Source organism: Leptodactylus fuscus, chromosome 4 (assembly GCF_031893055.1).
Source record: "Leptodactylus fuscus isolate aLepFus1 chromosome 4, aLepFus1.hap2, whole genome shotgun sequence".
Classification (NCBI taxonomy): domain Eukaryota; kingdom Metazoa; phylum Chordata; class Amphibia; order Anura; family Leptodactylidae; genus Leptodactylus; species Leptodactylus fuscus.
In genome coordinates, this window is record NC_134268.1 from 27240882 (window position 1) to 27266173 (window position 25292).

At 44.8% G+C, this 25292-nt stretch overlaps 1 protein-coding gene across 1 annotated transcript in view; it reads right to left on the reverse strand.

Annotated features, from left to right (window-relative positions):
* Nucleotides 1-25292, reverse strand: part of LOC142200095 (fibrocystin-L-like) — a 178476-nt gene that overhangs the window by 103786 nt on the left and 49398 nt on the right. The window contains exons 22-28 of the mRNA XM_075270159.1: nt 25053-25207; nt 24200-24357; nt 7458-7602; nt 5903-6060; nt 4372-4494; nt 2484-2583; nt 1976-2095 (exon numbers count right to left, since the gene is read on the reverse strand). Coding sequence (XP_075126260.1) covers nt 1976-2095; nt 2484-2583; nt 4372-4494; nt 5903-6060; nt 7458-7602; nt 24200-24357; nt 25053-25207 — 959 coding nt within the window. The remainder of the gene's footprint in view (nt 1-1975; nt 2096-2483; nt 2584-4371; nt 4495-5902; nt 6061-7457; nt 7603-24199; nt 24358-25052; nt 25208-25292) is intronic.

A 25292-nucleotide genomic window follows, 5' to 3' on the forward strand; every position in this document is an offset into this window, starting at 1 on the left:
GTGTGCAGGGGCCACTATGGGGGATAATACTGTGTGCAGGGGCCAGTAAGGGACATAATACTGTGTGCAGGGGCCACTATTGGGGTTAATACTGTGTGCAGGGGCCACTATGGGGCATAATACTGTGTGGAGGGGCCACTATGGGGTATAATACTGTGTGCAGGGGCCACTATGGGACATAATACTGTGTGCAGGGGCCACTATGGGGCATAATACTGTGTGCAGGAGCCACTAAGGGACATAATAGTGTGTACTGGGGCCACTATGGGGCATAATACTGTGTGCAGGGGCCACTATGGGGGATAATACTGTGTGCAGGGGCCACTATGGGGGATAATACTGTGTACAGGGGCCACTATGGGGGATAATACTGTGTGCAGGGGACACTATGGGGCATAATACTGTGTGCAGGAGCCACTAAGGGACATAATAGTGTGTACTGGGGCCACTATGGGGCATAATACTGTGTGCAGGGGCCACTATGGGGGATAATACTGTGTGCAGGGGCCACTATGGGGGATAATACTGTGTGCAGGGGACACTATGGGGCATAATACTGTGTGCAGGAGCCACTAAGGGACATAATAGTGTGTACTGGGGCCACTATGGGGCATAATACTGTGTGCAGGGGCCACTATGGGGGATAATACTGTGTGCAGGGGCCACTATGGGACATAATACTGTGTGCAGGGGCCACTACGGGACATAATAGTGTGTACTGGGGCCACTATGGGGCATAGTACTGTGTGCAGGGGCCACTATGGGGGATAATACTGTGTGCAGGGGCCACTATGGGACATAATACTGTGTGCAGGGGCCACAGTGGGGCATAATACTGTGTGCAGGGGCCACTATGGGGAATAATACTGTGTGCAGGGGCCACTATGGGACATAATACTGTGTGCAGGGGCCACAGTGGGGCATAATACTGTGTGCAGGGGCCACTATGGGGCATAATAGAGCAAGCAGGAATGCGGGGGGCGGTTGGTCGGTCGAGGTCATCGGTGTCGGTCAGGTGGGGGGGGGGCATGTCAAAAGTTCGCCTCGGGGCACCGCCATTCCTAGTTATGCCACTGGCCAAGTCCATCGAGCTGGAGCTGCTCTTATATAAAGGGAGTCTGTCAGCAGGGAAATCGCAATTAAGTCCTTCAGGAAACAGCAATTTTCTGGTTTTGTGATTTCCTCCTGCCTTCTGAAAGCCATAACTTTTTAATTTTTCCATTCCAGAATTATATGAGGGCTTTTTTTTTTTGCGAGACAAATTGCTCTTCATAAGAGAACCATTTAATATTTTGTATAATGTACTGTAGCCCGAAAAAAATGCAGGTTTCCATTTTACATCTTTTACTGTCCGGTAAGAATGACATATTGCCTATATTACAGGTCAATACAATGACAGCGAGCGCAAATTAAATTTTTTTTTTGTTTGAGTTCATGTTTTAATACCTTTACAAAAATTATCAATTTTTGCATTACCATATTGTGACACCCATAACTTTTTTGTGTATAAGTTGTGCAAGGTGTCCTTTATATGTATGGCACAATATAATTATTATCGCTATTATTTTGGAGAATGTCTGACGTTGTGATCACTTTGGATTCCTTTTTGTGTTGAGTCAAATAAAAAAAAAACATTGATTCAGCCATTTTTATTTTTTCTGCTACGCTACAGTATGGAAAAAATATTTTTAGATTTTAATAGCTGGGTATTTTTTGTGTATGTCTTTTTATATTTTTTTACTTTTATATGCATTGGTACTTTTTATATTATTAAAAACTTTTAATTTTTTTTTTCCCCCTCTGGTTTTTAGCTCCACCCCAGGAGGTTTGAGCCTGCGATCATTAGATTATTTATACTAGACTGCAATACTCTGATAACTTTCATAATATTCCTACAAACTAATTGGATTGTCTTGAGAAGACAGCTCATTCTTTGTACTTTAATTTTTTTTTTTTTTTGTGAAGTTTAACTTACAATTGAGGGCGAGAATGGTGCAAGAACGGTTTCCAATGGTCACATAGGTTGTGTCATTGCCGGTACTGTTAGAAAATCCAGTCCCGTTTACGATCAACATCTGATCTTGTCCACTGACATCTAAAAAAAAAAAAAAAATGTTTTTAGCATAATATTCTTTGCTGTTGTAACATCTTAGGGCCCGTGCACCCGATGTAACGCGCCGTTGATTCTTTCACGTAAACTCGTGTCAGAATCAAGTGCTGCAAAACAGAATCCCAATGAGTTCAATGGGTTCCGTCTTACGCACGCTACACATTGAAATCAATTGAAATCCATTGATTTCAATGTGTTACATATGTTAAACGGAAACCATTGAAGGTCAATGGGATTCTGTTTTGAAGCGCTTGATTCTGACACGAGTTTACGTGTAAGAATCAATGGCGCGCTACATCGTGTGCACGGGCCCTTAAAGGAGAACTCCAATTTTGAAGAACAAATTACAAAACTGTTCCGATGACATCATTACCTGTATTAAAAGAATAGATAGCTGGTGTCTGTACTGGATCCCAGGCAAAGTCACAGTTTCCAGAACACTTAGAAGGAATCCCATTTATGTAGACTTCAACCTATAAGGTAGAAAGCAGAGATTTACTGTAAGAAAGGAATAGCTGTCCACTTTAAAGGGGCTCTATCACTAGATATATGTGTTATGAGCTATCGATATGCCTGAATAGCCTTTAAAAAAAGGTTATTCAGGTTCTGCTACTAGTTTGTAAAAAGACCCCCCTGTTTTTGTTTCTTACCTCGAAAATCGATATGCAAATGAGCTTGATTGTGCACGGTGGGCATTCCGTGCACTCCTTAGCGTCATAGCTTCTAGACACCCACCGCTCTTTCTTGTGCCTCCAAGCCCCCCCTCCTCCTGCTTCTTCACCACCTCCATCGTTGGCGGTTTCTATTGAAATAACGCGCATGCGCAGCAGCGCTCCACCCGGTACGCTACTGTGCATGCTCCAGCGCCATTTTCCCGTAGAGAATTTGCTCTCAGTTAAGACCAGTGTCCAGCCAAACCTCCCTTCTAAGTAGCACCCCGCCTTTTACCCGCCACTCTAGGATCCTGAAAAAAAGAAGATGTTTTCCTGGCTGCAGGAAAGCTGTGTCTGGGTTGAGTTTAGGGTCATTAGCCCTCTCTCCCTCCTTTGACATCTGTTTCTCAAAGGGTAATAAAACTGGCTGGAGCCAAAAAGGGCAGGGATATGTTTTTAGAACCTAACCCTGCTTTAAACTTCTCCACAACTTTATCTATGACCTGTTTGGTGAGTTCCTTGGTCTTCATAATGCTGTTTGTTCACTAGTGTTCTCTGTAATTATACAGTGTAATTATACTAAGACTAAATTAGACACAGCTGGACTCTATTAACTAAATACTGTATATACTCGAGTATAAGCTGACCCGAGTATAAGCCGACCCCCCTAATTTTACCACAAAAAACTGGGAAAACTTATTGACTCGTGTATAAGCCTAGGGGGGAAATGCAGCAGCTACTGGAAAATTTAAAAAATTAAAATGGTTTTTGGGTGCAGTAGGTGCTGGGAAAGGGGAGGGGGTGTTTTGGTTGTCTGTTTGCCCCTTCCCTGAGCTTGAGGACTGTTTCCCCCCACACACACACACTTGGAATTCAGCCTTGCTGAATATAGGGTATTAACCCCTTCCCAACGGAACAGGAGCACTGCAGATACCCTATATTCAGTAGACCGGTCACTTTCAGACACAGGGAGACCTAATGTGTTTCACAGTAATTTTCTACTTTTATATGTATTCTAGGGAAAGGAGGGATTTAGAACATTTTTTTTAATTATATTTTTTTAAAGAATTTCTTTTCCACTATTTTATGGGAGATCCTATACATTAGTATTGCAGCTGGTCATAGACCCCCCACACACACCTCCCCCCCCCCCAAAAAAAAAAAAAAAAAAAAATAATAATAATTTTTTTTTTGTTTGTTTGTTTTGCTTGACTCGAGTATAAGCTGAGGGGGGCATTTTCATCACAAAAACTGCTTACAAATTCAGCTTATATTCGAGTATATACGGTAAGTGACTTCTGAAGGCAATTGTGTGCACTGGATTTTATTTAGGGGTATCAGAGTACAGGGGGCTGAAGACTTTTGTATATCACACTTTTCAGATTTTTATTTAATTAAAATTTTGAAAACCGTATATCATTTTTGTTCAACTTCACAATTAGATGCTACTTTGTGTTGGTCTATCACTTAAAGTCTCATTCAAATACATTAAGTTTGTAGTTGTAAGGTGACAAAATGTGATTACTTTATTTATACATTGAAGGAACTGTATTCATGCCTGGTGAGATGGGTGCATCAGCAATGAATTAAATGAAATAAATGTTGTACCTGTGGCTTTTTGTTGGGCGTTCTCACCAAATCTCCAAGCAGGTGCTGACGAAACAGGCCGCCATTAGTTACTTTTACTACAGTTACTGCAGCATTTACACCGGTTACCTTGGAACTGTTTATCTGAATAAAACACATGGCTTACACTTAGATACAAATAGTTTTATACAATCACTATTCAAGGACAGTTACTTGAGATAAATGAGTATTTCTTTGAGGTTTATAAGACAGAACTTCTTCTCACAAACCTCACTGTGTCTGTAAGGCAACTGGCTGCAGCAGGAGCTCTCCCCCACGGCTCTAGCTGCAATAGGACATTGCACAGCACTGATCTATACCAACTGATTCCTCTCATACCAAGCTGCAGACACTAAGGAACTGACTACAGCTTCAGTTCTCATTTACCTCTATTTTCCACAACTAATAGTTAATAGTACAATAGCAATCTACTAATTTGATACAAAGATAGCAGACATCAAAGTAGGCCTGTTGTTATTTAGGGACTACTGTAGTTTATTTCAGTATGACCAAGATTGAAAATAGAAACCCTACTCAAATATTCATAGCAGAGCTGTATTTGTCATTGACCTGCATGTGGCTACGAGGGTTGAGCCAATCTTGAGATTTCGGGATCGATTTTAAAATCCGATTTCCGATCATTTTCCAGCCGATCCCCATCGCGATCATGAAATTGGCTCGATCGCTGATCGGAATCTGATCTTTTCCGATCCCGATCGCTCAACCCTAGCGGCTACTTTTTGCATTGTCACATTTTTCTAATAATCTAAATTTCTAGCCCCGCCATGATTAAACTGAACTAGTCAGACAAAGCACTGATGTAGTTACCGTAAATCACCACCGGCTGTGAAACAAGTTTATGCAAAATACTCATTGGAAGAACCACGGCAGAAAACCCGAGGTACTTTTTGTCGTAGACTCCATTTGGTTTACATGATTGGTCACAGCGGAGATTCCAACAAAGTGTTGAAAACAATAGGAGGCAAATTGCGGTGTTTTTGTAGCAGATTTTGAGGCCTCTCCATCCAAACTCTATTCACACAAATGTTGTTTATGGCAACATGAGAAATGTTTTAATAATGTGAATGGGGCTGCTCATATGACCAATTTTTTGGGTGGTCTATTTTAAGAGACCGTCAAAAATTAGAACATGTCCTATTTTTGTGCAGTTTTACAGTTCCTTCAATAGACTGAGGGATATGTGATAATGGGTGTCTCGCAGATGCAAAACTGGCCATGAAAAATGTTTCTTCTCCATAGCCATTTTGCACATCATTCGTATGAATAGAGTGTTACACTCAAAGTATGCACAATGTAGTAGCAGGGCTGTGGAGTCAGTAGGCCAAACCCCGACTTCGACTCAGACACCTCTGTTTTTCCACAGCTCGACTTCAACTCCAATTCCTGCACCAACATCAACAGTCATGATTAATCAGAAGCTGTAAAAATCCTCTAATTCATTAAAAAACTAGTGACGGACTTGGAATATGAATAGGATGAAAAACCTGTATACCTGTAACAGCGGCTGGTATCCTGTTGCTGTTAAGAAATTTATTTGCCAGGTGTGTCCTCTGCAGTTTCCATAACTTGAAATTAAGGAAATTTGGCCCAATTCTGGAATGGTCTGTAACGCATATTTCAGATCATTGTCAGAGATGTCTACACGGAGATCTGTAGAACAGCCAAAGGAAAAGGTTATTGACTGATAGTTCATAGACAATATTATCATGAAGGCATTGGTCATACCAGTTACCGTGGCTGGCCTTAGAGGAGCTGTCCCATCTCAAGGATCGTATCTTTACTGCCAGCTTATGTAACTTCAAGAGTTTTCCTAAATTCATTAATTTAGAAATGCTGCTTTCGTTTGCCTGCTATGTTAGATTATTCCTCCCATTGTTTACACAACATTTCCCTGGTCCTGGTGCTGTTTTGTTATAACAGGTCGGGAGGGGGGGTATAAGTCACTACACTTTGGGGGGGCTGAGCTCTCACTGTTATCTACAGCTTTGCTGGAACAACCATTAGGTCAGTTAATTGCAGTTTGCTGATAAAGGCTCAGATATTGTGTATTATCAAAAGATAACATTGAGTTTACTGCAAGTCCATTCTCTCCTCTGCAGCATATTAGTTTTATCCTCTCTCCAAGCCTGTGTAAAGTAATATACATTTACTGTGCATATTTGATCTGCATTTATATTAGATTTCTAGTAATGACAGTCAGTAATCTCTCATGGTAAAGGAAAAGTCTATATCTACTGAGGTATTTCATAGTGTCCTGTCCATCAAACCATCAAAACTGCCCACCAACTCGTTGAAGAATACAGGAAGTGAGAAGAAGAGAGAACAGGCAAGCAGGAAGCTGCGAAAACCACTTTAGGCCGGGGCCCCACGGGCCGGAAACGCCGCAATTTGCCCGCAGCGGAGACGCTGCAGGAAAAATCACGGCGTTGTACATTTCTTGCAAAGTAGATGGGATTCATGCGAACCCCATCCCCACTTTGAAGAAAAGATTGCAGTGTGGACACGTTGCGATTTGCAAAACCGCTCCGGCTTTGTAAATCGCAGCATGTCAATTATATCTACGGAAACGCCGTCGGCTTTCCTCTAGATATAATGGTAAGAGAAATTCCGTGGAGGAAAACTCTGTGAACTTTCTCTTCAAATGCGTTCACACTGTGGTACTTCCCACAGCGCTTTAGCACTGCGTTTCCGGCCCGTGGGGCCTTAGCCTTAAGTTGTGCAACCTGTGTGACCATAAGAGATGCATCAATAACTTGGCTCCTGAGGCTTTGTAACACCACAAAGAATGTTGGCATCATTTGAGCCCTGAATGGTGGTATTTAGGTATTGTATGACACTGTACACAGTACTACTGCACAGCCTATTGTTGTGTATAGTGGTATTATCAATACGCAGCATTGGGATTTAGATACTTGTATTTGGGCACCATATTGTATGGTGATTATAATTAGGCACTGTATATTATAATTATTACGGTATGCCATATGAAGGTGGGATTGCCCTCCTATTACCTAGACATATGCACTGTAAAGTGTGTATCACCGTACCATTTACTTTTCTTCCATAAGTTTGAATACTGAATGTTCCTCCAATGGGAGGGGACGCTGCCTGGGTCCGATTTATCTGGATCAATGCATTTTGTGTCCAGGATGATGTGGTATAGATCGCTGAGTCTGAGCTGTTCAGAATTTTCTATAAAAATATATAAATAATAAGTAGAATACAGTAAGTGCTGATAGACATTAAAGGCCTATATAATTGATATACATCTTTTCTTGCTAGCAGCAGAGGCATAGCTATAAGGTATGTACTGATAGTAGCTGCTACCAGGCCTTGGACCCTGAAGGGGCACGAAAGGTCCCTCTTCTACTTAAAATAAACTACAGTTCTAAGTTAGGGTAGGACCCCATTCCATCATCTGCATTAGGTCCCAGCAGATTCAAGATACGCCTCTGGCTGGCAGTGCATGGTCTCATGTAATGGTATGTGCATGCGAGGCTGTATTGAGGCCAATACAGAATCTACAGCTATGTAATAAGGAGACCTAAGCACTCAATGGGACAGATTTATTAAAGGGGTTGTCCAGGATCCCTATGCTAATCTACACACCCTCCTCCCTCCTACTTTTGAAATAACAATCAAAAATTTATAGTTACTCATATTCCTGGGGCGGTCAGGATATTTTCTGATTATCCAGTGACGATCCGTTTCCCCATTTCCGGAAAAACAGATCATCACTACTACTTCAGCATATCCACCCCATTCATACTGTACTTACCATTTTTATACTGTCTAGTTTATACCATTTATATGCTGTGTTTATGTTTAGTGCGCAGCTTTCGCATGCGCAGTAGAGGTGGATCATCGCTGCAGAGAACAGAGCAGCAATAAAGAAGAACATGTGTCTGCAGAAGCGGTAAAGAAGGAGGAAGGTGACAAACCCCATTCAAAACAATATTGACTTGTGCATTCTAATGCCATTATTGGTGCTCTGCAACTATTTTTGACCTGAATTATGGAGGATTCTGGATGATGTCACTTTCTAAAAGGAAGAGGAGTGTTCTGGGGAGAAGCAAGGCTCTGAGAATAAGGGTGCATAAAGTCCTGCAAGGCTACAAATCAGGATAATATAGTAACTACCATATATATAACTACCATATATATGCGCGCACATAACTACCATATATATAACTACCATATATATGCGCGCACATAAATATGCACGCACATAAATACCATATATATAACTACCATATATATGCGCGCACATAACTACCATATATATAACTACCATATATATGCGCGCACATAACTATGCGCGCACATATAACTACCATATATATGTGCGCACACAAATATGCGCGCACATAACTACCATATATATATAACTACCATATATATGCGCGTACATAAATATGCGTGCACATAACTACCATATATATATAACTACCATATATATGCGCGTACATAAATATGCGCGCACATAACTATGTGCGCATATATAACTACCATATATGTGCGCACATAAATATGTGCGCACATAACTACCATATATATAACTACCATAAATATATGCGCACATAAATATGCGCGCACATAACTACCATATATATAACTACCATATATATGCATGCACATAAATATGCGCGCACATAACTACCATATATATATAACTATCATATATATGCGCGCACATAAATATGCGGGCACATAAATATGCGCGCACATAAATATGCGCGCACATAACTACCATATATATATATAACTACCATATATATGCGGGCACATAAATATGCGGGCACATAAATATGCGGGCACATAAATATGCGGGCACATAACTACCATATATATATAACTACCATATATATGCGCGCACATAAATATGCACGCACATAACTACCATAAATAAAACTACCATATATATGCGCACACATAACTATGCGCGCACATAAATATGCGCGCACATAACTACCATATATATAACTACCATATATATGCGCGCACATAACTATGCGCGCACATATAACTACCATATATATGCGCGCACACAAATATGCGCGCACATAACTACCATAAATATGCGCATACATAAATATGCGCGCACATAACTACCATATATATAACTACCATAAATATGCGTGCACATAAATATGCGCGCACATAACTACCATATATATAACTACCATATATATAACTACCATATATATGCACGCACATAAATATGCGCGCACATAACTACCATATATATGCGCGCACATAAATATGCGCGCACATAAATATGCGCGCACATAAATATGCGCGCACATAACTACCATATATATAACTATCATATATATGCGCGCACATAAATATGCACGCACATAACTACCATATATATAACTACCATATATATGCGCGCACATAACTACCATATATATAACTACCATATATATGCGCGCACATAAATATGCACGCACATAACTACCATATATATAACTATCATATATATGCGCGCACATAACTACCATATATATAACTACCATATATATGCGCGCACATAAATATACGCACACATAAATATGCGGGCACATAAATATGCGCGCACATAAATATGCGCGCACATAAATATGCGGGCACATAAATATGCGCGCACATAAATATGCGCACACATAAATATGCGGGCACATAAATATGCGCGCACATAAATATGTGCGCACATAACTACCATATATATATATAACTATCATATATATGCGCGCACATAAATATGTGGGCACATAAATATGCGGGCACATAAATATGCGCGCACATAAATATGCGCGCACATAACTACCATATATATAACTACCATATATATGCGGGCACATAAATATGCGGGCACATTAATATGCGGGCACATAACTACCATATATATAATTACCATATATATGCGCGCACATAAATATGCACGCACATAACTACCATAAATATAACTACCATATATATGCGCGCACATAAATATGCACGCACATAACTACCATATATATAACTATCATATATATGCGCGCACATAACTACCATATATATAACTACCATATATATACGCGCACATAAATATACGCACACATAAATATGCGGGCACATAAATATGCGCGCACATAACTACCATATATATAACTACCATATATATGCGGGCACATAAATATGCGCGCACATAACTACCATATATATATAACTACCATATATATGCGCGTACATAAATATGCGCGCACATAACTATGCGCGCACATATAACTACCATATATATGCGCGCACACAAATATGTGCGCACATAACTACCATATATATAACTACCATAAATGTACGCGCACATAAATATGCGCGCACATAACTACCATATATATAACTACCATATATATGCACGCACATAAATATGTGCGCACATAAATATGCGGGCACATAAATATGCGGGCACATAAATATGCGCGCACATAAATATGCGCGCACATAAATATGCGCGCACATAACTACCATATATATATAACTATCATATATATGCGCGCACATAAATATGCGGGCACATAAATATGCGGGCACATAAATATGCGCGCACATAAATATGCGCGCACATAACTACCATATATATATAACTACCATATATATGCGGGCACATAAATATGCGGGCACATAAATATGCGGGCACATAACTACCATATATATAACTACCATATATATGCGCGCACATAAATATGCGCGCACATAACTACCATATATATATATAACTACCATATATATGCGCGCACACAAATATGTGCGCACATAACTACCATATATATAACTACCATAAATGTACGCGCACATAAATATGCGCGCACATAACTACTAGAGATGAGCGAACAGTGTTCTATCGAACTCATGTTCGATCGGATATTAGGCTGTTCGGCATGTTCGAATCGAATCGAACACCGCGTGGTAAAGTGCGCCATTACTCGATTCCCCTCCCACCTTCCCTGGCGCCTTTTTTGCTCCAATAACAGCGCAGGGTAGGTGGGACAGGAACTACGACACCGGTGACGTTGAAAAAAGTAGGCAAAACCCATTGGCTGCCGAAAACATGTGACCTCTAATTTAAAAGAACAGCGACGCCCAGCTTCGCGTCATTCTGAGCTTGCAATTCACCGGGGACGGAGGTTTCCGTCCAGTTAGCTAGGGCTTAGATTCTGGGTAGGCAGGAACAGGCTAGGATAGGAAGGAGAAGACAACCACAACAGCTCTTGTAAGAGCTAAATTCCAGGGAGAAGCTTGTCAGTGTAACGTGGCACTGACGGGCTCAATCGCCGCAACCCAGCTTTCCCAGGATCCTGAATGGAATACACTGTCAGTGTATTCCCGTATACCCGATATATACACCCCAAATCCCCGTTCCAACGGTGTGCCCCCCCACCTTCACCCCAGAAATACACTGCAAGTCCCCTAGCAATAGAATTGGGGCTATATACACCCACTATTTTTGCTACTGGTATATAGTGCCATTGTCTGACTGGGAATTCAAAGAATATATTGGGGTTACGTGCACCCACAATTTTTGCTACTGGTATATAGTGCCATTGTCTCACTGGGAATTCAAAGAATATATTGGGGTTATGTGCACCCACAATTTTTGCTACTGCTATATAGTGCCAGTTTCTGACTGGTAATTCAAAGAATATATTGGGGTTACGTGCACCCACAATTTTTGCTACTGGTATATAGTGCCATTGTCTGACTGGTAATTCAAAGAATATATTGGGGTTACGTGCACCCACAATTTTTGCTACTGGTATATAGTGCCAGTTTCTGAGTGGAAATTCCCCAAATAATTTGGGGATTCATTCACCCTACATCTCAGGCTCTTGCCATATTCACCCAGGTTGTCAGTGCTGCACCAGCTCGTTCCCATACAGCTCGGCCCGAAAAACACGTTACCTATATAGAGGATTTGGACAATGAAGACAACATGTTCTAAATCTAATGTCTGCACCTTCTCCAGAATTAAAATAAAGGCAGCGTTTAACTTTCAAATAGCACTGCACAAAGGAAGAGCTTATCAGCTTGTCTCATGACATGCTACTAAAAAGTGTCATTTGTGTATCTTAATGTAAATATAGTTGTATAAGCTTTTTGGGTTTTAGGCACTGCCAAGTTATTTATTACCACCCGCTCCCTTATAATGATGATGACGCCAAAGTCACTGTGGGTGTTCAGAGCTCACAGCTTTGGTTGACATTTGTCTTGCTCTCTGTCGGTACCAGCTGTCTTTTTGGATACCGTAAAGTTATGTTGACTTTATTAACAGCTATAGAAGCTTTAGCCAGGTTGTGACGGTGTGTAACCCTAACAACACTAAGCTAAACGTATCACTGAAGTAATTTTTTTTCCCTCTCCCCTAATATAAGAAAGGAACAGACATTAGACCTAGACCGGGGTTCGAGGCTTGTAAAAATCCAGTATTATTTGTTCTTCATGATGTGAAATATGTGTTGAAAAGCAACCCAAGATGAAGTCAGCCATGTGTGCCAGTGTGTTACTTGGCATGCCTTTGCTGGCCCCAACTGTAAGGGTCACTCTCCATTTCCTCCATTTTCCACTCCCCTTCACACCATTTGTGGTGAAGCAATGGGATGCACTGAAGTGCACCCTCTAGCCTCGTGTGGGACAGGGACATCAGATGCCACTCCAACCCCCTCGTCTTCCTCCGCCAGCCAACGGTGCGAAGATGAGAGGAGTGTGCTCTGAATGTTTTCTGCCTAGCAGAGGCTAGTTCTCACTTACGAAAATGGCCCCACTTTGACCTGTATATCAGGCACAATGGTGTAGGTTTCAAAGAAACATGGCACCAACAAGTTGGAAAACGTGGGCCATGCGTGGACCATGTTTGAGTCTGGCAAGCTCCAGATCTGCTACCAGGTTCCAGCCATTATCACAGGCGCAAAAATGCCAGGCCCCAGGAGTAGCAGGAAAAAAAAAATGCCATCTCAGCCAGGATGGCATCCCTGACATCGGAGGCACTGTGCTGTCTGTCCCCCAAGCTGATCAGTTTCAGCACGGCCTGCTGACATCTCCCCACGCCAGTGTTACAGTGTTTGCCGCTAGTAGCTGGGGTGGAGGTTGCAGCATCGTAGGGTTTCAGTCTACTCCTGCCATGAATTTTGGCCTGGGAGAGGAGATAGGCCACCCCAGTTTGCACCCGGGGATCAGACTCCACCACATTCACCCTGCCTGTCATTAAAGATAAGCACTGAAGCATCCCTGACCACAGGCGCTTGTCCATGTGTCGGTGGTCAAGTGGACCTTGCAGCAAAGCGCAGAGCTCTGGGTCCGACTGATGTTATGGGACACATGCAGGCGCAAGGCAGGGACAGCACACCAAGAGAAGTAGTAACGGCTAGGCCCAGCATAGGGAGGTGCCCCAGCTGCCATCTGCTGACGGAAGGCCTGGGTCTCCAGAAGCATAAACAAACACCAACATCTCCAGGGCCAGCAGTTTATCGATGAGGCTGTTAAAGGCTTGGGCATGGGGGTGGGTTGTGTTGTACTTCTGCCTGCAATGAAAAGCTTGGGAAATGTGGAGTGGCTGGGAAGAGGCGCATGATGGTGCAGGCCAAAAGGGCGCATGAGGGTGAACTCCCCAATGTGTCAGAGATAGGTGTGTAGATGTCCTTGCATCATATACTTGCAACATATTTGGCTTTGGAAGTTAATTTTGTGCCAAAAAGTGGTTAAGACAGCGATCCCTCAGCTACTCCCGTTACACTGTCTAGTGCAGTTACCATCTGTGGAAGTGGACCACCACTTGTAAGATCCCAAAGGAAGCAGGCAAGAGATGTGCAGTGCAGAAAAAAAGATGAGAAAATAAGTGTAGGCTGTAGAGCACAGAGGGATCGGAGAGGACAGAGCTGGTGTCGGCCAGGTATTCCCACAACATGCGCCTATACTTGTCCCTCCTGGTGACACTAGGCCCCTGAGTGGCAGTAATTTGTCCAGGGGGGCCATTAACGTGTTCCAGACCTAGGAATAAGTCTTCCAACAGGGTAGAGTTTTGCATGCCTTTGCTTCTACCCACTGTTTTTGCTGCTTAGCTTCCCTCCACATCTACACTGCTTTCACCCCTAAACATCACCCCAGTTTATGCCTTTGCTTCTACCCTTTTTTTTTTGTTGAATTAGCTTCCCTCCACATCTACACTGCTTTAGCCCCTAAACATCACCCCAGTTTATGCCTTTGCTTCTACCATGTTTTTTTTTGTTGAATTAGCTTCCCTCCACATCTACACTGCTTTAGCCCCTAAACATCACCCCAGTTTATGCCTTTGCTTCTACCCAGGTTTTTTGTTGATTTAGCTTCCCTCTACATCTACACTGCTTTAGCCCCTAGACATCACCCCTGTCCATGTGGGGTCGGTGGCCTCGTCATCCACCAACTCCTCTTCCAATTGCGCACTGGCCCCTTACTGCAAACCGCAAATGACCACAGCTTGCCCTGATGGCAACTGTGTCTCATGATCCCCACTTAGGTCCAGACAAGTCGGTGGCGGGTCCAAAACCCCAAAATTGGAAGGAAATGGCGGATGCTGCAGTATTTCTAACACCTGTTCCTGGTGCTCGGGCCTGGTCTGTGTTGTACCCTGCACCCTGCTTAACGCAGCTGCCATATCCGAAGTTGTGCTGAGCGCATGCTAATGTTTTGTGTACAGTGCAATGGATGGGATGGGATTTCACATAAGTCTGCCACCCATGGCCACTCATGGTTGAGCAACTGAGGGATTTGACTTTGACGAACCCGAGGGTTTTAGAGTTGGAACTACATCAAAGGTCTGTGCTGCTCACACACTCTGCTCAACACATGATATGTTTAGTGCCAGCAGTGTGGAGACGTCGCACAACAGCCGTTGTTCCAGCAGGTACAGGCGTTGTAGGAGTGCATAGAGGCTAGCAACTATAGACTTTAAAAACTATCCGCACAAGCGCCACACTTTCACCAGTAGCTCAGGAACATTGGGGTACCTTTTTAAAATGATTAGCAGCAATGAGTTAAAAACGTGGCCCAGGCATGGAATATGTTACAGGCTGCCAAGCTACAGAGCCAATCCCAGGTTACGGCCATTATCACACATGACAACATGCCTGGGCCCAGGTGCAGTGGCAAAAACCACATTGCCGTCTCATCGAGGATGGCATGACTCACTTTGTAGGCAGTGTGCTATCTGGCCCCCAAGCTGATGAGCTTCAGCACGGCCCGCTGACGTCTCCCCACACCAGTGTTGCAGCGTTTCCAGCTCGTAGCTGGGGTCAATTTAACAGCGGAGGAGGGTGGTGTTTCAGCCCTCCTCCCAGGAATGTTGTGTGGGGAGACAAGTCAGGCCACCACATTTTGCGACCCGGTCCACGCCTCAACTACATTCAACCACTGTGCCAAAATTGAAAGGTAGCGTCCCTGTCCGCATGCACTTGTCCATTCGTAACTGGTCACGTGGAACTTTAGGGCTAAGCGCTGAATTTAGGGACCGCCTCATGTTTGGGGGAAAGTGCTTGTGTGGACGGCACAGTGCGGTGGCGCAGTAGACACTCTGCCCAAAAAGGGCAGAGTGTCCCCCAGCCGGGATTCCAACATCTCCTGGGCCAGATTTCTTGAGATGAGGCCGTTGAAGCCTTGGGCATGTGGGTGGGTTGCGCTGTACTTTAGCATGAAATGAAAGGCTTGGGAGGTGGGGAGTTGCTGGGAAGAGGCGCATGATGGCGCGGGCAAAAGGAGAAATGGCAGGAAAAGGTGAGGATGAAGGTGAACTCCCCAAAGTGTCAGAGGCAGATGTGGAGGTGTCCTGGCTGCTGGTCTGGACTGCAGCGCCAGCCCTGTCAACAGTGGGAGAGGCAGTGGCCGCCAGGCCAAACGACGATTATCCTGCGCTTGCTCTCACTCACTGAGCCCAGGGCTTGCCTTCCAAATGATGGCACCCGCAAGAGGTGGTGAGATTCCTCTCCGCAGATCTCCAACCCATCTTGGACTTGCAAATTGCACTAAATTTGTCATGTAACTGACATGTATATGATGAGTCTATCCATTGTCTGTTCATTTTGGTGAAAGTCAGCCTGTCAGCTGACAGACAGCTGTGCTTGTCAGTGATGATGCCACCGGCTGCTTGTACCCCCAGTTTTGCTGCTTAGCTTGCCTCCACATCCACACTGCTTTTGCCCCTACACATCACCCCTATCCATGCCTGTGCCTCTAGCCATAAGTCTGCCACCCATGGAAACTCATGGTGCAGAAAGTGAGGGAGCTGACTCTGAGGAACCCTTGGGTTTTGTAGCTGGTACTCCATCAAAGGTCTCTGCTGCTCACACACCCTGCTCAACATACGGTATCTAGGGTTAGAACGTGTGGTGACCTCGCACAACAGTAGGTGCTTCAGGCAGATGTAGGCCTTGCTGGAGTGTATTGCGGCTAGCTCCAGGTACTGTAGACTTGGGAAAGTGGGTGTCCAAGTGCCGCACTTTCACCCTTAGCTCAGCTAATTTGGGGTATGTTTTTAAAAATCATTGCACCACTACATTGAACACGTGGGCCAGGCATGGAACGTGTTGAAGGCTGGCAAGCTCCAGAGCCCTCCAACAAGACAAAAAAGCCTGGCCCCTGGGGCAGCGGGAATAAACAAATTGCCATCTCATCCAGGATGGCATCCCTGACCTCAGAGGCAGTGTGCTGTCCGTCTCCCAAGCTGATGAGCTTCAGCCCAGCCTGCTGACGTCTCCCCACACCAGTGGTGCAGCGTTTCCAGCTCGTAGCTGGGGTCAATCTAACAGCGGAGGAGGAGGGTAGTGTTACAGCCCTCCTCCCAGGAATGTTGTGTGGGGAGACAAGTCAGTCCACCACATTTTGCGACCTGGTCCATGCCTCAAGTACATTCAACCACTGTGCCAAGATTGAAAGGTAGCGTCCCTGTCCGCATGCACTTGTCCATTTGTAGCTGGTCACGTGGATCTTTTGGGCAAAGCGCTGAACTTAGGGACCGCCTCATGTTTGTGTCCACAAGCTGGGACCCCAACATCTCCTGGGCCAGAATTTTTGAGATGAGGCCGTTGAAGCCTTGGGCATGTGGGTGGGTTGTGCTGTACTTTAGCCTGGAATGAAAGGCCTGGGAGATGGGGAGTCGCATTGCAAAGTGTGTAAACCACACTCAGTTTGTCCTCGACCTATACATTTAGAAATTATCTCCCCCAGTGAGGAACGTGGCCTCGATGGGGGAATTTTTCTAAGGAAGCTAGAAAAGAGGGCATCTTGGGCCTTGCTGGCTCAGGTCTAGCTTCTGTCATGCAGCTGTCTTCTGCCTCTGGACATCCCTTTGCCTCTAGCCACCTTTTTCCCTGCTTAGCTTGCCTCCACATCCACACTGCTTTTGCCCCTAGACATCACCCCAGTCCATGCCTTAGCTTGTACCCCCAGTTTTTGCTGCTTAGCTTGCCTCCACATCCACACTGCTTTTGCCCCTAGACATCATCCCTATCCATGCCTCTGCCCCTAGCCATAACTCTGCCACCCCTGGAAACTCATGGTGCAGAAACTTTGGGAGCTGACTTTGAGAAACCCTTGGGTTTTGTAGATGGAACTCCATCAAAGGTCTGTGCAGCTCACACACCCTGCTCAAGATATGGTATTGTAGGGTTTCAGCGTGTGTGAATGACGGACAACAGCCTGTGTTTGGACAGATGTAGGCCTTGCTAGAGTGTTTTTAGGCTAGCAGCGACTCCTGTACACTTGCAAAAGTGGGCGCACAAGCGCCGCATTTTCAACAGTAGCTTCGGTACATTTGGGTATGTTTTCAAAAAACTTTGCACCACTAGGTTAGACGTGGGCCAAACATGGAACGTGTTGGAGGCTGGCAAGCTCCAGAGCCGCTACCAGGTTCCAGCCATTATCACAGGCGTAAAAATGCCAGGTCCCAGGTGTAGCAGGGAAAAAAAATGCCATCTCAGCCAGGATGGCATCCCTGACCTCGGAGGCACTGTGCTGTCTGTCCCCCAAGCTGATGAGCTTCAGCACCGCCTGCTGACGTCTCCCCACACCAGTGTTTTAGCGTTTGCCGCTAGTAGCTGGGGTGGAGGTTGCAGCGTCGTAGGGTTTCAGTCTACTCCTGCCATGAATTTTGGCCTGGGAGAGGAGATAGGGTACCTCAGTTTGCACCCCGGGACCAGACTCCACCACATTCACCCTGCCTGTCCTTAAAGATAAGCAGCATCCCTGACCACAGGCGCTTGTCCAAGTGTCGGTGGTCAAGTGGACCTTGCAGCAAAGCGCGGAACTAAGGGCCCACCTGATGTTGAGTGACACGTGCTGGTGCAAGGCGGGGACGCCACACCGGGAGAAGTTGTGACGGCTAGGGACGGCATAGTGAGGTGCCACAGTTGCCATCAGGTCCGGGAAGGCGGGAGTTTCAACAAGCCGGAACGCCAACCTCTCCTGGGCCCGCAGTTTAGCGATGTTGGCGTTCTAGGCTTGCGTGGGTGGGTGGTTAGCGGTGTATTTCTGCCGGCGCTCCAATGTCTGAGAGATGGTGGGTTGTTGCAAAGAAGCGCCTGATGGTGCCTATGATGGTGCAGGAGAAGGAGATAAGACAGAAACAGGGGAGGATGAGGGAGAAGTCAACAAAGTGGCGGAGGCAGATGAAGTGATGTCCTGGCTCGTCCTCTGGAGTGCATCGCCAGCACTGTGAGCAGAGGCAGTGGCATGAACGGCGGGCGACGTTTGTCCTGCCGTTGCTGCCTGCCACTGATTCCATTGCTTGGATTCCAAATGACGGTGCATTGAAGTGGTGGACAGGTTGCTCTTCTCAGGGCCCCTACTCGATTTCGAGAGGCAAATTGTGTAGACGACACTATATCTGTCCTCGGCGCATTCCTTGAAAAAACTCTACACCTTCAAGAAACGTGCCCTCGATGGGGGAGTTTTTCTGGGCTGGGTACAAAAGGGAACATCTTCGGACATTCTGGGTCTGGTCTGGCTTCGGCAAAGCAGCTGACCTCTGCCTCTGGACATGTCTCTGCCTCTAGCTACCCTTTTTGGTGCTGCACCTGCCTCAACATCCACACTACTTTCCCAGCTTGACATCCGCCTTGTCCAGGTGGGGTCGGTGTCCTCGTCGTCCACCACCTCCTCTTCCAACTCCTGTCTCGCCTCCTCCTCCTACACAATGCGCATGTCAACTGGCTGCCCTGACAGCAACTGCGTCTCATCGTCGTCGATGAGGGTGGGTTGCTGGTCATCCGCCACCAAATCGACCGGAGATGGAATGGAGGAGACTCTAGTGTTTGAGCATCTGGACACAGATACTCGTCTGTTAGGTCCGTGGAATCGCGAAATGGAGGGGCAGGTTACGGTACAGTCAAAGGAAGGGAGAACAGCTCTGGGGAGCAGGGACAGTTGGGGTTATTGTTCTGGGAAGATTGGGAATTTTGGGTGGAAGGAGGACAAGACTGTTGGGTAAGAGGAGGTAGAGGCTGACTGGCTGGTGGACAATGTGCTTTAAGCGTTATCCGACAGCCATTGCAAGACCTGTTCCTGGTTCTCGGGCCTACTAATCTTTGTACCATTCAGCCTAGTTAATGTGGAACTTTTGTGCAAAGCGCAGAACTTAGGGCCCGCCTGATGTTAAGGGACACACGCTGGTACAAGGCTCAACTCACCCTAAGTGCCAAAAACACTGCTGGTGCAAGGCTCTACTCATGCCAAGGGCCTCAATCTCTGCTGGTAGCTCAGCTTAAGGTCCTGTAACTTTGTTTGGAAGGGCTCATGTTAAGGGCTAGAAAAGTGAATTTTGGAAGGTCTGACCACATCACACACACACACACACACACACACACACACACACACACACACTCACACTCAAAATGACAGTTAAGGGTGAGGGCTTTTGGATTTCCCATTGTCTATTCCATCCGTGGTTGTCATGGGGAACGTGATTTAAAGGGGTGGTTGTTACTGTTTGTTGAGCTTAAATTGGGGTTTGTGTCCATCCATTTGGGGAGTAAAGAAGGTTTCCAGGTATTTTCCCACTTTGATAGAGGTATTTTTGAATGTGGAAAGTGTGTAGTTGTTAGGCTGTGATGTTGGGGTAATAGAGGGTCTTTGGTGTGTTAGATGCCCCCAGACATGCTTCCCCTGCTGTCCCAGTGTCATTCCAGAGCTGTTGGCATCATTTCCTGGGGTGTCATAGTGGACTTGGTGACCCTCCAGACACGGATTTGGGTTTCCCCCTTAACGAGTATATGTTCCCCATAGACTATAATGGGGTTCGAAACCCGTTCGAACACACGAACATTGAGCGGCTGTTCGAATCGAATTTTGAACCTCGAACATTTTAGTGTTCGCTCATCTCTAAAAACTACCATATATATGTGCGCACATAAATATGCGCACACATAAATATGCGCGCACATAACTTCCATATATATAACTACCATAAATATGCGCGCACATAAATATGTGCACACATAAATATGCGGGCACATAACTACCATAAATATAACTACCATATATATGCGCGCACATAACTATGCGCGCACATAAATATGCGCGCACATAACTACCATATATATAACTACCATATATATGCGCGCACATAACTATGCGCGCACATATAACTACCATATATATGCGCGCACACAAATATGCGCGCACATAACTACCATAAATATGCGCGTACATAAATATGCGCGCGCATAAATATGCGCGCGCATAAATATGCGTGCACATAACTACCATATATATAACTACCATAAATATGCGCGCACATAAATATGCGCGCACATAACTACCATATATAACTACCATAAATATGCGCGCACATAAATATGCGCGCACATAACTACCATATATATAACTACCATATATATAACTACCATATATATGCACGCACATAAATATGCGCGCACATAACTACCATATATATGCGCGCACATAAATATGCGCACACATAACTACCATATATATAACTATCATATATATGCGCGCACATAAATATGCGCGTACATAAATATGCGCGCACATAACTACCATATATATAACTACCATATATATGCGCGCACATAACTACCATATATATAACTATCATATATATGCGCGCACATAAATATACGCACACATAAATATGCGGGCACATAAATATGCGCGCACATAACTACCATATATATAACTACCATATATATGCGCGCACACAAATATGTGCGCACACAAATATGCGCGCACACAAATATGCGCGCACACAAATATGCGCGCGCACAACTACTCTATATATATATAACTACCATATATATAACTACTATAATTATGCGCGCACATAACTACCATATATAAAACTAACATATATATGCGCGCACATAAATATGCGCGTACATAAATATGCGCGCACATAACTACCATATATATAACTACCATAAATATGCGCGCACATAAATATCGTGCAGCTTACACACAGACACTTTATCCAGTGCAGGCCACACTAATGCATACCTCTCAACCGTCCCGGATACCGCAGGACATTACCAGTTTTGGGGTCCTGTCCCTCGGTCGGTGGGAGGTATGTCCCGTTTCAACTCATCTGTGTCTGGAGGATGGGAACATTATATTATGGGGACGTATATTGCATACCTCCCAACCGTCCCGATTTGGGTGACATGTCCCGCGGTCCTGGTTGGAGGACGCAGATCTGAGTTGAACACATATGCGGCTGAAGCGAGGAGCTGACCTGTGTCAGCTCCTTGCTTCGCCGCTGCCGCCGGCTCCTCATCGCGTCTACAAGCCAGGAGCTGGCGGCAGCGGCGAAGTGAGGAGCTGACACCGGTCAGCTCCTTCCTTCAGCCGCATGTGTCAGCGAGAGAGGCGGCGAGGGAGCGGAGGAGAAGGTAAGTTTAATGTGGAGGTGGAACGTGAATCTGGGGGCAGATGAAGGAGAGGACGGCATGACACTGGGGGCAGATGAAGGAGGGGACAGCATGACACTGGGGGCAGAAATGGAGAGGACGGCATGACACTGGGGGCAGAGATGGAGAGGACGGCATGACACTGGGGGCAGAGATGTGGGGACATGAATCTGGGGGGACATGAATCTGGGGGCAGAGATGGAGGGGACATGAATCTGGGGGCAGAGATGGGGACATGAATCTGAGGGCAGAGATGGAGGGGGGACATGAATCTGGGGGCAGAGATGGAGGGGACATGAAACTGGGGGCAGAGATGTGGGGACATGAATCTGGGGGCAGAGATGGAAGGGGGACATGAAACTGGGGGCAGATGAAGGGTGTATATGAAACTGGGGGAGAGATAGAGGGGGGCATATAATTTACGGGTGACTGTAGGAGGATTATACTGTGTGCGGGCACATGAAAAATTAACGAGTGGGCAGAGTCAACACAAAAGTGGACGGGGCTAAATTTGCGCGCCGCACATTTTGTCCCTCTTTCGGTTCTTCTAAAGTTGGGAGGTATGTATATTGTATGGGTGACTGTAGGAGGTCTATACTGTGTGGGGGCACATGGAAAATGAATGAGAATGGGCGGAGTCAATGTAAAAGTGGGTGGAGCTAAAGTAGTCGGGAGGTATTCTAATGTGATGCTATACACCTGAAACATCCTCACTGCAGGAAGATACATTCTCTTCCCAGGAAGAACCAGAGGGGAACCATAAAGTTAAGTGTTGTATTACTTGGCATGCAAGGGAACTATAAATCCATATACATTGTGCAATGGCTGATAACTAGCAGTGCCTTGGTGGTGGATATAGAACATTGGAATAATCTAGAAAGAGACTGTCACCATTAATAACTGTGTGAGCCTGTGTTCCTGTTTATAAAGAGGCTGTATCAGATATCTGTACTAAAGACGTTCTTGAGTAAAATATCCAGTTCTACCATACGCCATTTTGGCCTCTCTCTCTGAAGCTGGTGCAAACCTAAAAGGGATTACTGCTATACTCCTAACAGGGCAGCTAAAGAGACAGGGAAGGGGTGTATGGGAGGGAGGAAGAGAGGAGGCGGGGTGAAGAAAGAGGGCGGGAACATAACAGGGAGCAGGAGATACCAGGAGCTCCCAGAAATCACTCAAAACATGGCTAAAGGTATATGGGTGCATTTGATAACCCATTCATAGCTCTAACAGATTAAAAATAAACCTTTTTTTGCCTAGAAAACCCCTTTTAGAGTGGTATAAAGTACACCAGCCTTAAATTCATAAATTAGCCATACTTCCCAGTACCAGGAAACAGCTAGGAACTGATGTAGATTTTTATTGCATCTCTTGCCAGAAAACTGGTGTGAATTATAATGAATATGTCAGGCCGAGGATCCTCCACCCCACTCTGCCAACATTCGCAAGACGGGGGCTGTGATGCATGTTTCGCACAAAAAAGGTCCTTGTACCAAATGTAAACCGCACCATCAATCCTCTACGCCAGAAAACTGGCATAGAAGGATTGATAAATCTATGATGTGCTACTGTAGGGTGCGGCGAAACTGTGGTGTCTATGCCCTGGCCTTAGAGAGTTTGAGGTGGCAGAAGTTCATTGTTTTTTGTGTTTGGAACAGCCGTCTGTACGAAAGATACATAAACATTCTTTCAAGACGAATACTAGTAGTATAAGGCTCTATACTCATCATGTTTTTTACATCCATTTAATGCAAACTGATGCTCATCCATTTACAGCTATAAATAATTTTTTACAAAAAGGATCCGTAAAATGTAAAAGGCCCTGTTTAATTGTCTGTAGAAGTCGCTGTAGTTTTTTTTTAACTATATACCCCATCACCTACCTCTGAAAATCCAGCTCCAAAAAGTGGGAAATTATATCCACAGTTATATGGGGTTATGGTAATGGTGAACTGTTTTTTAGATGCAACAACAGATTGGGTCACGCTGACATCTTGTACAAAAGGTCCAATGTCTGATAAAGCCGGTCTCCTCCTTTTGACTGAAATATGTACAATTAGGAGTAAATGGTCATAACCGGAGAGTAAAACAATAGTGCCATAGTCCAAGACTAAAATATTGATCAATAATGATGACTTATCTACTTATTTAGGGTGGGTTCACACCCGAGCCCGGTCTCCGCTTTAGCCAATCCGGCAGGTATCTGTCTTCTACCCCGAGTAACTGGACAGGGGACGGAAACCCAGCGGTCAGTTTTCAAACTCATTCACTTGAATGGGTTTGCAAAGTGACCGCCCATGTGCGTCTTCTGCCTCTCCGCAGCAAAACAGGTTTTTTTTTTTAACCAGACTCAAAGTCCTGCATGTCCGACTTTGTGTCTGGCTAAAAAAAAAACGGTTTTGCCACAGACAGGCAGAAGACACACATGGGCAGTCACTTTGCAAACCCATTCAAGTGAATGGGTTTGAAAACTGACCGCTGGGTTTCCGTCCCCTGTCCAGTTTCTCGGGGCAGAAGAGGGAAACCTGCTGGATTGGCTAAAGCAGAGACTGGGCTCAGGTGTGATCCCGCCTTAACTCAGTAATGCCCACTGCAGGGGAAATGTAGTATTGCAAGGTGGCCATTCAGAGTAATGTCTGTTAAACTGCTTTTCAACTAAAGCCTAAGGATGGAAACCCCTCTATAACACTCAGTAATGGGACAAACATTTTTCACATAATTTATTCAGTGACTTACCATTTAGGTTATCTGTAGTCACAGTCTGCCCAATATATACAACGTCTATATAATAGTCTTGGCTTGACCATATGTAGATATACCCCAACATGAAATTTCTGCCTGAGTACTTGGTTTTAATAAGTTGTAACAAATCTATACAGGTGTATGTCCAGCTGTGAAATAAGAGATGTTAGATTATGTATGAGATCAGCATGAAGGATATAGGAATATACAGCTGTGTGAAATAATAAGTGAACC